We start from the raw sequence: 16,381 nt of genomic DNA, 5'->3' as shown, positions 1-16,381 counted from the left end.
AGTGCTTTGCACATAGTAAGCGCTTAATAAATGCCATCATTATTATTATATTGTCCTTGATTGTAATTTTTTGCTGGTTTCAATTGCATTAATAGTTTCTGACTGTGAGTTATTTAGTACACAAATGAAATGCATAATTTTGTAATCTCAGATGGAAAAATAGATCGATGACTGTAGTGAATGTTGAAGATTTTGTTTGCTTGTAGTGCCAGGTGACCCGAAGTTGGTATTGCTTAAGTCCAAAAGAGGGAGACTTGTAACATAGACTTCCTAAACAAATTGGCATCAGGACTTGTTCCTTATTTTCTGGTAATTCTAGCTCATTTACTTCTCCAATGTTGGAGCTGCAACTGATTAGGACTACTGATCCTTCCTCCTTGACCCCCTTTGGAGCTGTGGTAAGTGACCTGGAATTTCCTGCAGTCAACATGGTTGTGTGCCAGTGAGCTATAGGAATAGAAAATGGAATGAAACAGAGAGGATCTGGGAAGAGGAAATTTTGCTTGTCTGCCGTGTTGCAGTTCAAACTTGGCACTATTATAATAGGAATCTGAATTTTTAAAAAATGTTTTATCTGATTTATATGGACCATAGTGATCCAGTTCCTTTTTGAATTGTGATTTAAATATTTTAATCAAGTTATTTTAATTTTTAAATTTCGGGTGGGTCATCAATTTAGAAACTTGTGCGTTTGATACAAGGATGAACTTCCCTTTTTCAAGATTTGTGGTAGTATGCTTGCGTATCTTCCTAAAATGAGCTTGTATTATATAACATTTTCAGAATAACATGCATCTTTAATAAGCTTCCTTGAAATGAGTGTTAAATGCATCTATAAATGTAACAACACAATGAGGATGGAGATTGCGTATCTGAAAGTCTTGCACATGCTTCAGGGGTTTCTACTCAATCAGCACTCCCACAAGGAGTAGCAGAGATGCCAGAGACAGGTGGCAGGGAGGAACTTTAAGGGAGAGTAGTCATGAATCAGAGACCGACCCATCCTATGGGAGTCCAGCAACGGAAGTTCAAGTCACTCCCTGGCTTGGCGGAGTTGCTAGGAAGAACCCAACAGGCCTCAAGACCGTGTCTGTCATGGTCACCCTTCTAAGCCCAGTTTCTTCTAAACTTCAGTAGCTGCCACTTCCCACCACTGCCAGTGACCCCCAACATGAGATGGGGGAATTTCTAAGAATGGCAGAAGGAAATAATGCTTGAGAACTGATGTCCAAAACAGAACTCTTCATCATTCCACCTAAACACTCTCCTTCTCTCAACATTCCATCACTGTAGACAATAATAATAACAATAAATTGTGCTTATAATGTGCCAAGCACTGTACTAAGCACTGGAGTAGATTAATTTAATCAGGTCAGGCACAGTCCCTAACCTATAGTGTAAGTAAGGGGGAGTAGATTTGATCCCCATTTTACAGATGAGGAAACTTAGGCAAGGAGTAGTTAAGCAACTTGCTCAATGTCACACAGCAGGCAAGTGGTGGAGCCAGGATTAGAATGCAGATCCTCTGACTCCCAGGCCCATACTTTTTCCACTGGGCCACACTGCTTTGACTCCCAGGCCTGTGCTTTTTCCACTAGGCCACACTGCTTCCACCACCTTCCCTGTCTCAAAAGCCTGTAACCTCTACTCATCTCTGTCAACCCACATATTTAGTCTGTCACCAAATCCAGTTGGGTCTACCTTATCTCTAAAATCCATCCCTTCCTCTCCATCCCAACTGCTACCACACTGATCCAAGGACTTATATCCCGCCAATACTACAGCATCAGCCTTCTCACTGACCTCCCGGCTTCCAGTCGCTCCTCTCTCCAGTTCATACTTGACTCTGCTGCCCAGTTTGTTTTTCTAAAAAATTGTGGGCTGGTTTGTAAAGGGAGAGTAGCAAGGTGAGGTAGAAGGGGGCAAGGTGGTGGAGTGCTTTAAAGCCAATGGTGAAGAGTTTTTGTTTGATGTGGTGGTGGATGGGCAACCACTGGAGTTTTTTGAGGAGCGGGGTGACATATCCTGAATGTTTTTGTATAATTATTGACAGAACTAGACTCTTCCATTCATTTCTGGTCTGTTGCTTTGCATCTTTTCAGAGAACTCAAGGACTATTAAATTGCAAAACTTTTGGGGTTCATATAAAGTGTAGAATCAGAGTTACAAAGCTATAAGGGATCAGGAGAAGCCACCTAGCTTCCCTGACTTCATATAGGATTGCATTCAAATCATCACTGTAGAGAGCATGGGATCTGGGGAAAATTATTGGGGAGTTATTGGGATAGAGTGAAGAAAATAGGGCAGGCTTGAGTGCATTATGATAGAGACCTGAGAATTACATTTGTTGGTCTGAAGAAATTTTGAGATTGATCCCATCATCCTTTTGTGTAATATTTATTGCTGGCCTTCTGTCAGTAATGGCTCCACCCCATCCTTCTGCTCCTTGCAGTATTTCTGCCCCACACGGCTGTGTGTGTGTACATATGTTGCGTGCCCCCCCAGCCTCAAATGTCAGCCACAGTAATAGCCTGCACCAGAGAATCCTTATATGCAAGTAGAGTCCTTCATCAGCAATATGGAACTGCATGCTATCCCAGAATTTTATTGTCAAGGCAGACACTAGCCAATGATACAGTATCAAACAACATGAAAAAACAAATTGAAGACCAACATATCCTTTAGGTGATTATCAAATAAAGGAAGCATCAAGCTTCAATCCAGACTTATGGTCTATAAAACAATAGTGCTATGCAACCTTCTAAGTGTTTCTGAAATCTAGACTCTCTCACAGAGGCTGGTTTTTTTTTTTTGGGGGGGGGGGAGTGATTTAATGGTATTTAAGTGCTTACTATATGTCACACACTGTTCTAAGCTTTGGGGTAGACATAAGTAAATTAGTTCGGACACAGTCCCTGTCCCGCATGGTGCTTACAGTCAAAGTAGGAGGGAGAACAGGTTGAATCCCCATTTTACAGTTGAGGAAACTGAGGCACAGAGAAGTGACTTGACCTAGGTCACACAGCATGCAATTGGCAGAGCCGGGATTAGACCTTCTACCATGTCTTTCTGACTCCCAGGCCCATTCTCTTTCCACTAGGTCATGCTGCTACTCTGCTGTCCAAATGACCAAATGCCATGCTCAACCTCAAGTGGTAATACAGGATCCCAAGCAAACTAAGTCTTGGAATGGAGCAAGTCGGCCAGTGTTGAAGCTGTGCCCACCTCAAAGCAGTTTTACATAGGTGGGGAGGACATGAGAAAAAGAATAATAGTAAGATTCCCCAAACAGTTGCTGTATCATGAACTGAAATGGGGCATCCAAAAGCAAGAGAGACAGAGGAAGCAATTTAGGACACAGTAAAGGATACCCTGAGCTATGCTGTCAACTGAACATTAGGAGACATCTGCTGCAGATAGACTTTCTTGGCTGCCTCGTTAAAGGAAAGAATGGCTCTAGATGGGGAGACTAAGACAAAAATGAAAGCAGTACCAAGTGCAGTAAACAGCAGATATATCATGACAACAGGAACCAGTGTTTTTCCACCATGACGCTGGAACTGTCAGCCCATTGGTCTCTATAGCTACACTCACACCTATAGGAAAACTTTAGTCAGTGGTGCAATCTGGGAATGCCAAGGGCAACCATACGCATTTCTTTGTGTATTTGATTCGACCCCTGGCCCATGTCCTCCCCCTGGCCTGGAATGCCCTCCCTCCGCACATCTGCCAAGCTGGCTCTCTTCCTCCCTTCAAAGCCCTACTGAGAACTCACCTCCTCCAGGAGGCCTTCCCAGACTGAGCCCCCTCCTTCCTCTCCCCCTCTCCATCCTCTCCGCCTTACCTCCTTCACCTCCCCACAACACCTGTATGTATATGTATATATATATATATATTATATGTTTGTACATATTACTCTATTTTACTTGTACATATTTATTCTATTTATTTTATTTTGTTAATATGTTTTGTTTTGTTGTCTGTCTCCCTCTTCTAGACTGTGAGCCCGCTGTTGGGTAGGGACCGTCTCTATGTTGCCAACTTGTACTTCCCAAGCGCTTAGTACAGTGCTCTGCACACAGTAAGCGCTCAATAAATACGATTGAATGAATGAATGAATATATTGGCTTCTGGCTTTTGTATTCAGAGTGTCAGTCTGTTCTGTTTCCTGAAGAGTAATTTGTTTAATAACATTTGACATATAATGTAAAAACATTTTAATTACTACATTTAATTATAGCGTAGGGGAGGAAAAGGTTCAAATATGTCTGATATAATCAAAAGGATTATTGAGTCAATCATCAAGCCTCTCTTGTGGAGTAGATTAAAACTCAAAATATCATCTCATGGAGCATAAGAGGAATTGAAGATCTTTGACAGTAAATTGCTTTTTAGAAATTTGTTTAATTTAAAAGTACAATAGTTATATTAAACTTAAAATAAAAGTGGAATTTTCATAGGATTTTGATAATCTATGATTTCATATTCACTGCTTTTAGCAGCTGGGTTTTCTCTTTCTCAGTTTATCTCCTAGCAGGAAGGCTATTCCAGTGCAAAAATCAGTCAAATGACAGCCTCTACTGATATATAATCATTTACAATTTAACAAGGTAAAACTAGAATTGACCTCTGTGGGAACTCTAACTGAAAGAATACTATCTGAAAGCAGTTCTGAAAATTAATTTATATCGTATATAGTATTGCCTATCTGAAATGATGCTCCCGTAAAATGCATAAAGCGCTTAATTTCATTTGAAATCAGCGAGAATTCTCTAACAGTAAAGGGAATCAATAACTGGAAGGTCAGACTTGCACATACAAGAACTGATTATTAATGACTGAAACATCTGGTATTGAAAATATGATCTTTAGCCTGGTTGCATTGAAAAAAAAAAACCTGACTTAAAGGTAGGAAAGAAAAGCTTCTATTCATTGATGATGATAATAAGATAATCAGGTCAGACACAGCCGTGGTCCTATGGTGTAAATAAGAGGGAGTAGAGAAACCAAGAGACCTCCCCTCCACCCCTGCCCGGGGACACAAGTTATATAGTCCGTATGTACGTTTTAAAATGATTTGCAAGCACTGTGTAATTTGACACAAAGTATTTGAAATTCCCTTTTCCCCCACCTTTGCAGGCAGTTTGAAGATGATAGAACCACTCTGTTCAGTGAAATGTCCTGGGATTTTTTTTTAAATATTTTGTGTGGTTGATCAATTGTAGCCTTGTTTTGTGTTTTTAGACTTAAAGAAAATGGAAGAGAGCTCTCATTAAAAACTTTCAAACAATAATGCAGGCCTTTTGGGGGGGAAAAAGCAGTACTCAATATTAGATATAGCTTGGTCTTTAGATGGACATTACTGATTCTCTTTCCTGTGAGCTAAGATTTTCGAAGGTATTGACTGTGGTGGTGTATGTTGTGTTTACTGCAAAGCATCTGGTTCATTGTGAATGCTCAATAAATAACGAATGATCATGAGTAAACTGGGAAATGAGATCCCAGGGTGGCAAAGAGAAGTGGGCGTAATTCATTTGAAGCTTTTGGTGTTAAAAATCCCTTGGAGTCATTCCTCCATTTAGTAGAAATCAGTGTGGTAATTTAACAGTGGTTTCCTTAGGCAGGTGCCTTACCTTCTCTTAAATCCCCTAGAACAGGTTTCTGAACTACCTGTTCTCTAGTGCTTATTCTCCTGGTGCAAGCCCTCATAGAAGGTGCATTACATTAATCCAAACTTATGGATTAAAGTAAAGAGGCAATTCATTGTAGGGGTGGAGCGTGTCCTTGATCCAGGGAGTACAATGATTTAGACAATTTATTCATTTACTTGAGGAAAAGATGAATTTAATAGTTCATGGGGGTGGGGGGAGAAAATCATGACTGGAAAAAAATGAAATGGCTGCAAAAAGTAATGCTTTTGATTGGCCCCGGAGGCTGGAATTAAAGCAATAGTAAATAGCAGGAAAAAATATGAAAAAACATTGCACGTGAAAGGAATTCTCAAAGCCCATCATCTGATTCATGCTAGTGAATTCAAATGATTTCTAGTGTTTAAGTATCTCTTTAATCTTTTTATTTTATATATAAATAAAAGCTACCTAAAACATAAGGATGCATCGCCATAGTGGAAGACTATAACATCACCAAGATCTAAGTGTATTTTTCTCTCTAAAAGGCTGAAGTTTCTGTTGTGATAGAATTTAGATGTTGACTAGAATTACATGATGTGCGACTGACCCCTGCACATTCTTGGCACAGTCTCTGCTGGCACAGACGTTTGTGGACTCAGACCAGAATTTCTTCCTATCTCTTCCAGACCACAGCTCGCCCCATTTTCAAAGCCCTCTTAAAATTCCATTTCCTCCAGGAAGCCTTCCCCAATTAATTCACATCTCCCCCATTGCATCAATCTAACAGCTACCCTAATTACTCACGTTCTTTATTCCAGTATTCTGAACTGATGCACGTAGGTAGATTTATTTATATATTCAATCATCTATTCGGTTAACTCTGTGGTACTGTACTCTCCCAAGCACTTTGCACAGTACTCTCTGCACCAGTAAGTACTCAATCAATACCACTGATTGATTATTTCTTCCTGATGAATTTGTATTTCTGTCTTACATTCTCGTTCTTCCTGCTCTCATTATTTGTAACTCTAATTTATGTTTCCGCATTAGATGGTAGGCTTCTTGAGGGCAGGGTACACGTATCTCACTCCTGTGCAACTCTCCCAAGTGTCGGGTGCCGTGCTGGGCACTCTGTCGATGGTATTGGCATTTGGAGTTCCCGCTCTGGCACAAAAGTCAAGCCTCAGGACTGAGAACTTGCACAGAGGAATTAGTTGTAGTGGCACTGTTGGGTAGGGACTGTCTCTATATGTTGCCAACTTGTACTTCCCAAGCGCTTAGTACAGTGGTCTGCACACAGTAAGCGCTCAATAAATACGATTGATCGATTGATTGGTAGATATTTGCACATGGCTACTCATATTTTCTCCCATTCTTGTCAGTCACATTCCTGCAGGGGCATGGAGTGCCAGGAGCAAGTAGGCAGGCAGGGGTGCAGCAGATTGAGAAGCACTGTGGTTTAGCGCATAGAGCCCGCTGGACCTGAGAGTCAGAAGGTCCTGCATCCCAGTCCCAGCTCCGCCACTTGTCTGCTGTGTGACCTTGGGCAAGCCACTTCACTTCTCTATGCCTCAGTTACCTCATCTGTAAAAGTGGGTTGAGTGGGAGCCCCATGTGTGACAGGGACTGCATCTACCCTAATTAACTTCTGTGTACCTCAGTGCTTTAGAACAGTGCTTGGCACATAGTAAGCGCTTAACAAGTACCATAATCATTAATAACAATTACATTGAGAAATGCCTGTTTGGTCTTCATCCATGTTACCAAGCTACAAGCAGAACTGGGGCTAAAACCCCGGTTTTTCAGTGCTCTTTCCACAGAACCTGTGCACTCAGTAGGGGCTCAGTGCATTCCATTGATCCCCCTTTTAGACTGTGAGCCCACTGTTGGGTAGGGACTGTCTCTATATGTTGCCAACTTGTACTTCCCAAGCGCTTAGTACAGTGCTCTGCACACAGTAAGCGCTCAATAAATACGATTGATTGATTGATTGATTAATTGTGGATAAGTGGACAAAGCACCTTTATTTCCCCTGTCTGCCCTCTGTTTTGCATGGACTATGCATTTGGCTGTACCCCTTAAGCACTTTGATAATCACCACAACTCCACAGTACTCTAAAGTCTGTCTCCTCTGTAGGCTTTAAGGTCCTGTGGCCAGAGATAGTGGTGACCAACTCTGTTGTACTGTATCCTCTCAGGTGCTTAGAAAGTAAGCACCCAGTACCATTAATTGATTGAAGCAGACACAGCATCCCATGTTAAGATTTTTTTTGCAGAAAGCAAGCTATTAATTGAATGCTTAATGAAGTTTTAACTGGGCTGTATAATGCAATTCTGTTTTTCTAATGTGAAATTCTTTTTTTCTTTTTTTAGGGGATCTTTCCTGCAAACTACATTCATTTGAAAAAGGCAATCGTCAGTAATAGGGGGTGAGTAGCTTTGTTCTTTGTTTATAAAACTGTGAAATAGCTTTTAAAGGTAGGAGGAAGACTTGAAAATAAGAAAGTAATTTTAGAGACATTGAAGTTTGTTTATATTTTATTTGTTGTCCAGAGGGTAATTATTTTTAAAATACTGAATTTTATATAATTTTATATAATGAACATAACAGAGAAGCAGCGTGGTTCAGTGGAAAGAGCATGAGCTCTGGAGTCAGAGGTCATGGGTTCAAATTCTGGCTCCGCCACTTGTCAGCTGTGTGACTTTGGGCAAGTCACTTAACTTCTCTGTGCCTTAGTTCCCTCATCTGTAAAATGGGGGTTAAGACTGTGAGCCCCTCATGGGACAACGTTGTCACCTTGTAACCTCCCCAGCGCTTAGAATAGTGCTTTGCACATAGTAAGCACTTAATAAGTGCTATTATTATTATGTAAAATAACCATTTTTCAAAAAACCAAAAAAAATCATTTTTTGTTATTTCTTTATCTGGACATGAAATAATCATTTGATTCTTGGAAACCAACCACTAGGTTCAGTATGCCGGCTTTTGTATATACATATCATTTTTATTTAGAGTTACCAGTGGCCTAAGAGAGAGATTTTTCTGTCACATTCCATGATCATATACATTTGAGAGAAGCAGTGTACCCTAGTGGATAGAGCATGGGCCTGAGAGTCAGGAGAACCTGGGTTCAAGTCCGGGCTCCACCACTTGTCTTCTGTGATCTTGGGCAAGTCACTTCACTTCTCTGGGCCTCAGTTACCTTATCTATAAAAATGAGAGGGAAGGGCAGATTTTAGTGATGTTGTGGAGGTCGAACCGACGGGATTTTGTGATCAAACTCGTTCATCTCCTTGTTCTCATGGAGGCCACAGCTGGCATTCATCCTTTCCTAACTCTCAACTTTCATTCTTCTCCAGTCAACAGTCCTGGGGGAGGCCACCTTTCACTCTTTTGATGCCAGAAGGACATTTGTATCCTATCTGGATTGCTCTGAAGTTTTCAAGATCAACAAATTACTGGTCATTTCTTGCTATTCATCTGAGGGTGAGCCAGCTCAGAACAGACTCTGGCTTAATGTTGTGCTACAAGATAGCAGGATAGGATGGCCTCAGAATACTGGCTGCCGCCGAATGGAATTGGATTTGGTTGACCCAACATGACCAATGACATCATCTCCCAGCACTGAGTGAGATGCCATTAAATTGTGTTGTGCCTCTCCTCCCTGGCCTTGCCTAGAATCACCCGGGGCCAATGAAGAGCCAGTAGCTCTCTGCTTTGCCCCGCCATGCCTCGCCACACCCCTCTGGGGTTCTTGCTTTGGGTCTTGGGCAACTTCTGCCCACCCACTGGACCCTTGGAAGCTGGGTAGGAACCAGACCCAGGGCATGGGCTTGGAAGTCAGAGGTCATGGGTTCTAATCCTAGCTCCGCCACTTGTCAGCTCTGTGACTTTGGGCAAGTCACTTAACTTCTCTGTGCCTCAGTTGCCTCACCTGTAAAATGGGAATTAAGACTGTGAGCCCCACGTGGGACAACCTGATTTCCTTGTATCTCCCCCAGCGCTTAAAACAGCACATAGTAAGCACTTAACAAATACCATTATTATTATTATTATTATTATTACTATTATGTTGTGGCTCAGAACCTCCCTATCTCTCACTCAGCAGTACTCTGCTCTCTTGGCCACCGCCCCCATCAAGGGGTTGCAGGAATTGGGTGGCATTGTGGCCAAGGTTGGAGACTTCGGGGGACCTTGGTCAGGATGGAGTTGAATAAAGTGGACAGATGAGTTAGGAGAAGTGTATTAAGATGGCAGTGCTGCTACCTGGGTCATCATCTTGAAGGTCACTCAGAGCACACCTTCCACTCTTCAGAACCTTCCACTGACTCCTTTGCTCCTTACGCATCAAGCAAAAGCTGCTCACAACCACCTTCAAGGCTCTCCATCATGTGGCAGCATCTTACTCATCTGCTCTCTTCAGCTATTTCCCAGCTCTCTGTCTCTCCAAGCCAACCATCTGTCTGTACCTTGTACTGTATAATCTCCAGTCTCCATCCCCTCACATTGTTCCCCCACCATGGCACACCCTCCCTCCCTCTTCACAATACACAAACCACAGTCCTCCCATCTTCGAAATCCTCCTAAAATCCCACCTCCTCCATCATGCCTTCTCTGATTTTTTGCCAACACCCCAAGTTGCATAAGCCCATCAGCCACCTCTAACATTTATTTAATCATTTATATCCATCCTCAACACCTTTCTGTATATGTTCATTCCATTGCATAGCCAACTTTTTATTCTGATTACTAGATTTGTAAGTATTTCTGCCTGCCTCCCCCATTAGAGTATAAGCATCATGTGGGAAGTGAATGTGTTACTTCTTTGTTTAGTATTGCTCAAGCTCTCAGTACAGTCACTTGCATCCAGTGGTAATTTATGTGATAACAACTACTACTACAGATATTATAGGACCTCAGGCAAATCAATTCATTCCTGTATGCCTCAGTTATCTCCTCTGTAAAAGGGGGATTGAGATTGTGAGCCCATGGCGGGTGGGAACTGTGTCCTGTGTCCAACCCAATTTACCTGTATCCACCCCAATGCTCAGTACAGTGCCTGGCACATAATAAGCGCTTAGCAAATGCCATTATCATTATTATTATTATTAATGATGGATTTCAGCTTTAGGGTTAATCACACTTATTTTTTCTCCAAAGTCTTCTGCAAAATCTTGTTATTGGCTGTTCTAATCTTTTTCAAATAAAGCAATATTCAACAATTACCAAATTATCAGGAAATGATTTTCAGTTTATTGCTAATTTGATCAGAATCTAAATGATTTTGTTAAAAGGAAAATTTTTCCCATTCTGTCACAAAATCAATGAACTTCTTAGTGCCTAGAGATAATAGTATACTACTAGGAAACCTTAAAGTTTCAGTTTCCTAACGGGGACATATGATTACAATTTTAGCTAAAGTCTTTTATCATTTTTTTTGCTTGGTAATATGGAAGAACATACTTTGATATCCTTTTAGCATTTTAGGTTGCTGCAGAAGAAAATTTCTATGTAATGTATATATGAATTCACTTGTACACCATTTGTTCTACTTGTCACAGTTGTTTTTGCTATCAGCAGTTGGTCAAGTGAAAAATGACTAATCAATTAACTTTTATTATCCATATAGAAAGGTTGGGAAGAGATGAATTTCAAAAGAGCAAATACTTATTTGCAAATACTTATAAGAGCAAAGCCTTATTTCATTTCTTATTTGGGTTTTCAAGAAATGCAAAAGTTAAGTTATTATGCTGGAACTCTTCAAAAGTGGATTTAATTAAAATTTTCCATATTTGAAGTTCAGTTTGTGCTTGATAAAATGGCTGAACTGCAGGCCGGTAATTAGGATTATGAAGAAGTGTCTATCATATATAGAACACAAATTTTGATTCCACCATCATAGTGCACAGATTGCCCCAATAGAATTAATGGTGATTTCCAGACTTTTTGGCTCAGATTTCACAACCATGATCAATAGAAAAGTCTTTTAATTTCTCTTTGTTAAATTTTATCTTGGCTAACTCCTGGGGTGACTTGCCTTTTCTGAATTGTCCTTAAAACTGCAGTGTCATATTAGGACATAGGCTACTCATTTTTCTTTGGGAATGAGAGGAGCAGATGGAAGGATTTAAGATCTACTGGGATCATTGGCCTAGCAAAAATTATAGCAAATGACTGACAAATGTATAAGTAATTACTTGAATTCCTCTGGACCAAAGATAAGAGCATTTTAGAGTTCTTAGACTCTAACATTTGGATCAAAAATTGCAATTTTTGGGCTGGGATTATTCTTCCATGTGTTATTCCCAATCAATTTTCAAAAATGATTGAAACAGATTACAATTAAAAACCGTCTTTACCCTCGAGAGGACCTGGGTGTTGGTAAGAGCAACAGAGGTGTGTTCTTCTTTCCTCTTTACCCCCTCATCATGTGACTATCCGTCAGCTTCACACTCCCACCCCACCCCTCCCACTTTCCACACTTAATACCTAACCCTCTCGAGGTCCTCAATAGTAATAATCATATTTGTCAAGCACTTACTGTGTGCCGAGCACTATACTAAGGTATGGGCGAGAATACATGGGTGAGAATTAGACCAGGTCCCTGGCCCTCAAGGGGCTCAATCTAAGAATATTTGTCCATTTCCTTTTGGAAAATACCTAAACTTATATTAGAAAACCTAATTGTTCCTTTGCTCTGTTTCCTTGGAGGAGAAATGCTCTTAAGAGCTATACGTGTAAGTTTTCTTATAGGATATTTCATTCCTTGTATCTGTTCAGCTAGCCTTCATTTAACTCCTTGGCTCCTTTTTTACCCCCTAGTGTTCTGAAGAAGCTTATTTTCAGCTTATTTTCTTGTTGAGGAAATACATGATGATTTTGATTAACAAATGTGTTTGTGTTGTTTGCTTAAAATAACTGTTTAGTCTAATTTTATTATTTTCTCCTATCTGAAGTTTTATACAGTAAAAGGTCTTCAGTAAGACCCAAGAGGAAGTCCTTCATCAGCATCTTTCTAGGGGATCAGTCTCAAATCAAGCTCTGGGATTCCAACATTTCAAGTCTGAGCCAGGGGACCTGTCAGAGTTCCACTCTGGTCCTGATTCTGACCCCCTTTCTTCCTCCCCGCTGCCAGCTATCTTCAGTTTCCTCCATCCACAGTGAGACTAGGATACAATTCCCCAATATATTCACTGCTTTCTCCCCAGAAGTATGCCTAATTATGTAAGTACTTTTACACAATCACTAGAGGGGAGTCCCCTCAGTAGTGTCTTCCCCATTCCCACTCCTTTCCTTCAAAATGAATGAAGATAAATTGAGAAGAGAGCAAGGTCAGGGTTGCTGAAACTCCTGAAACTGGCAGCAGGGAACCTAGAGTTCTGACCATGATAGCTGCCCTCATTTTTTTCCGGGCAACTGGTTATATAGGGGTGCTGTGGGAGCTCTGAAAGCTTTCTCTAGTAACTGAGGTTTTGTTAAGCACTTACTGTGTGCCAAGCACTGTACAAAGTGCTGAGGTCAATACAGTGCTATCAGATTGGACACAGTCCCTTTCCCACGTTGGAGTTCACAGTCTTAGGGGGAGAGAGAAGTGGTATTTTCTCCCCAATTTCCAGATGAAACTGAGGTGCAGCAAAGCCATGACTTGTCCAAGTTCACACAACAGGCAAGTGGTGGAGCTGGGATTTAGAACTCAGGTCCTCTGACCTGAGGACCTGGGCTCTTTCTACTGGGCCTTGCTGATGGACAGCTCCCTCCTGGGGTTGAGAGCTTGAGGCAAGCCTCAAGGATCTGCATGCTCATGTCCCTCCAAACAGTAATACTCCTTTCCAAGGTATGCCAGGAATCATAGTGCATGCCCCACGGCTGAACTATATACATTCAACTGGAGCAGCAGTGTCATGGCCCCTGGCCTTGATGGGGGTTGTTATTTGCCCTTTGGGAACTCATTAGGCATCTGGCTCATAGTGATACAAGGCTCTAGAATGGCTAGAAAGTGACTGGATTTATGGGCTTTGACTTAGAACACTTGCATTAGTATTTCAGGATTTCACGTGATCAGAAGTCTGTCCTCCTGGAACTTAAATACCTCTCACTCATTGAGGATGTCAGGATCCAAGATCAGAAGTCTGCAACCAGAGCCAAAAGCTAGTTGCTTTGCCCTGCTGAATGCCCATAGCCCCAGCATTTCAGGGGGTTGGAACATTTTGTAGTGTGTTTTGCTTATCTTGACAATAATCCAACAATTCACTGGGAAACACCATATCACTTACAGAGATGATCTGGCTTGGAAATTACCAATCTGGTTAAAATGGCTATGCTAGCAAAGAGTGAGGCCAGGCCTGAGAATATCTTGCATTGTAGTTTGTGAGAAAACATTTCTTAAACAACACAAAACCTTTGTTGCATTCATGTCAGGAGTGTGAAGAAGTAGCGTGGCCTAGTGGAAAGAGCCCAGGCCTGGAAATCAGAGGACCTGGTTCTAATCCTGGCTCTGCCAATTGGTTGCTGTGTGACTGTGGGAAAGTCACTTTACTTCTCTGGGCCTCAGTTTCCTCATCTGTAAAATCGGAATTAAATACCTGTTCTCCCTCCTATTTAGACTGTGAACCTCATGTGGGACAGGCATGATTATCTGACCTGATAACCTTATAACAGTACTTGCCACATAATAAACACTTAACAAATACCATAATAATAGCAATAATAATGCAGTCTAATGGAAAAAAAATGGTTCTGTGTGTTAGGAGACTTCACTTCAAGGCCCATGTTTGCCATTGGCTTGCTGTTTGACTACAAGTAAATGGCTTTACTTCTCCATGCTTCTGTTTTCTCATCTGTAAAATGGAAATTAATAGTACCTGCCTTTGCCTGTCTCACAGGGATCTTATGTGGAAATAGAATCTGCCATTGCTGATATCTCAAGAATGGTATGAGGCCAAAATGAGATAATTGTTAAGAAAGTGATTTGAAAGTGAAAACACTAATTTCTAGTCAGAGGTGGTTTCATTTCCTCTCCTCATTTCCGGGGTTTCTTATTCATTTGAAGTATGTGAGAAACAGTGTTGCCTAGTAGAAAAAGTATGGACCTGGGAGTCAGAGGACCTGAGTTGTATTTCCTGGCTCTACCGCTTGTCTGTGTGGTGACCTTGGGCAAGTCATTTAACTTCTCTGTGTTTCAGTCACCTCATCTGTAAAATAGGGATTAAAGCTGTGAGCCCCATGGGGCCCAGGAATTATGTGCAACCTGATTATCTTGTATGCACCCCAGTGCTTAGTGCAGTGCCTGGCACATAGTAAGCGCATACAAATACCACAAAAAAAGAAAACATAGGGGCTGCAAAATAAGCTTTTCCTATTGGTAGGATTACTTGAGCACTGCCACCATTATAATTTGGACTTCTGTCCTGAGGAAAATTGTAAGGTCTCTATGTAGGGCAAGATAAAAAGGTCTCATGGTATCTCTGAAAATGACAAACTAAAAAAGCCTGTCCTGGTGGCTCATAGGTGAGAAAGTGAGCCTGCTTTGCCTTGGCATGTATGTTCTCTCAAGCCTGGAAAGGATGACATGTCATGTAAGACTAAAGAATGATTTGGATCTTGGATGACAGGCCTATCTAGTCTGTTTTTACAGGTGTAAAGGTTGATGAAATGGTTTCAAATTGGGGGTAGCATTTTTTTCTGGTAAACCTGGAACTGGAAGGTTAATGGTAGCTGCAATTTTCAATCATGTTTATTGAACATTTATGCGGTGCAGAGCACTGTACTAAGCACTTGGAAGAGTATAACATAACAGAATTGGTAGACATGGTCCCAGCCACAGCACAAGGCCCAGGTGAGTCACATCCTGACCTTGGATGCAATCTGGAGGGACTGTTGCTAGAAACCAGAATAGAGATGAGGGGGGTTGCATTCCCCTTAATCACCTGTTAGGAGCCCTCGGTGACCCAACAGCAGAGAAGTGCCTGGATAGCAATTAGAGATAGTCTATGAAGACCCACATAGGCATTGAAAGCCGTTAGATTAGTATTGGTGCCTTTTGGGACCCATTGACAAATTTAGAAATGACAACTCTTGAACTCTTGGTGGAAGAAGATAGGCATAGTAATATCTTTTGGCAGCTTGACAGAAAGAACTTGCTCCCCAAATTGGGACTGACAGGATAGAAAGTGAACCAAGCATGTTTGTATCTTTCGGGTTAGGTCCTTTTATCCACTTCCAGATATTTCAGCAGGCCTTGAGGCAGACAAAGAATACCCAGACAAAAGGGTAAAGTCAGCAGGCTAAGAAGTAAGTCTTCCCAACCCAATGTAAAATAAGCAGTGGGACTTTTATTCCCTTGGAGCCCACAATAATAATGGTAATAATTGTGGTATTATTTAAGCTCTTATGTGCCAAATACTGTACAGTATATGCACATCAGACACAGTCCCTGTTCCACACAGGGCTCACTGTCGAAGTAGGAGGGAGAAGTTGTGTTTAATACCCATTTTCTGTTGACATGCAAAAACAGTAGGCGAGTGACAGAAATGGGATTAGAACCCAAGTCATCTGATTCCCAGGCCTGTACTTTTTTCACTAGACCATGCATTGAGTCACAATCACTTTTTCAATAGTAACAGCACTGGTGTGGTTGTGGTGATATCCTACGCACCAACCTACGCATCAGACAAAAACTCCTCACCCTCGGCTTCAAGGCTCTCCATCACCTCGCCCCCTCCTACCTCACCTCCCTTCTCTCCTCCTACAG

At 41.4% G+C, this 16,381-nt stretch overlaps 1 protein-coding gene across 5 annotated transcripts in view; it reads left to right on the top strand.

Moving 5' to 3' along the window:
• DOCK3 (dedicator of cytokinesis 3) overlaps nucleotides 1-16,381 on the top strand; it is a 477,519-nt gene that overhangs the window by 118,526 nt on the left and 342,612 nt on the right. For all 5 annotated transcript variants that reach the window (XM_038770866.1, XM_038770865.1, XM_038770864.1 and 2 more), the window contains exon 4: nucleotides 8,004-8,059. In XM_038770866.1, coding sequence (XP_038626794.1) covers nucleotides 8,004-8,059 — 56 coding nt within the window. The remainder of the gene's footprint in view (nucleotides 1-8,003; nucleotides 8,060-16,381) is intronic.

Source organism: Tachyglossus aculeatus, chromosome X2, assembly GCF_015852505.1.
Source record: "Tachyglossus aculeatus isolate mTacAcu1 chromosome X2, mTacAcu1.pri, whole genome shotgun sequence".
In the NCBI taxonomy this organism is placed as follows: domain Eukaryota; kingdom Metazoa; phylum Chordata; class Mammalia; order Monotremata; family Tachyglossidae; genus Tachyglossus; species Tachyglossus aculeatus.
Note: the sequence above shows the minus strand (reverse complement) of the source record. Positions and strands in the feature narration are given on the sequence as shown.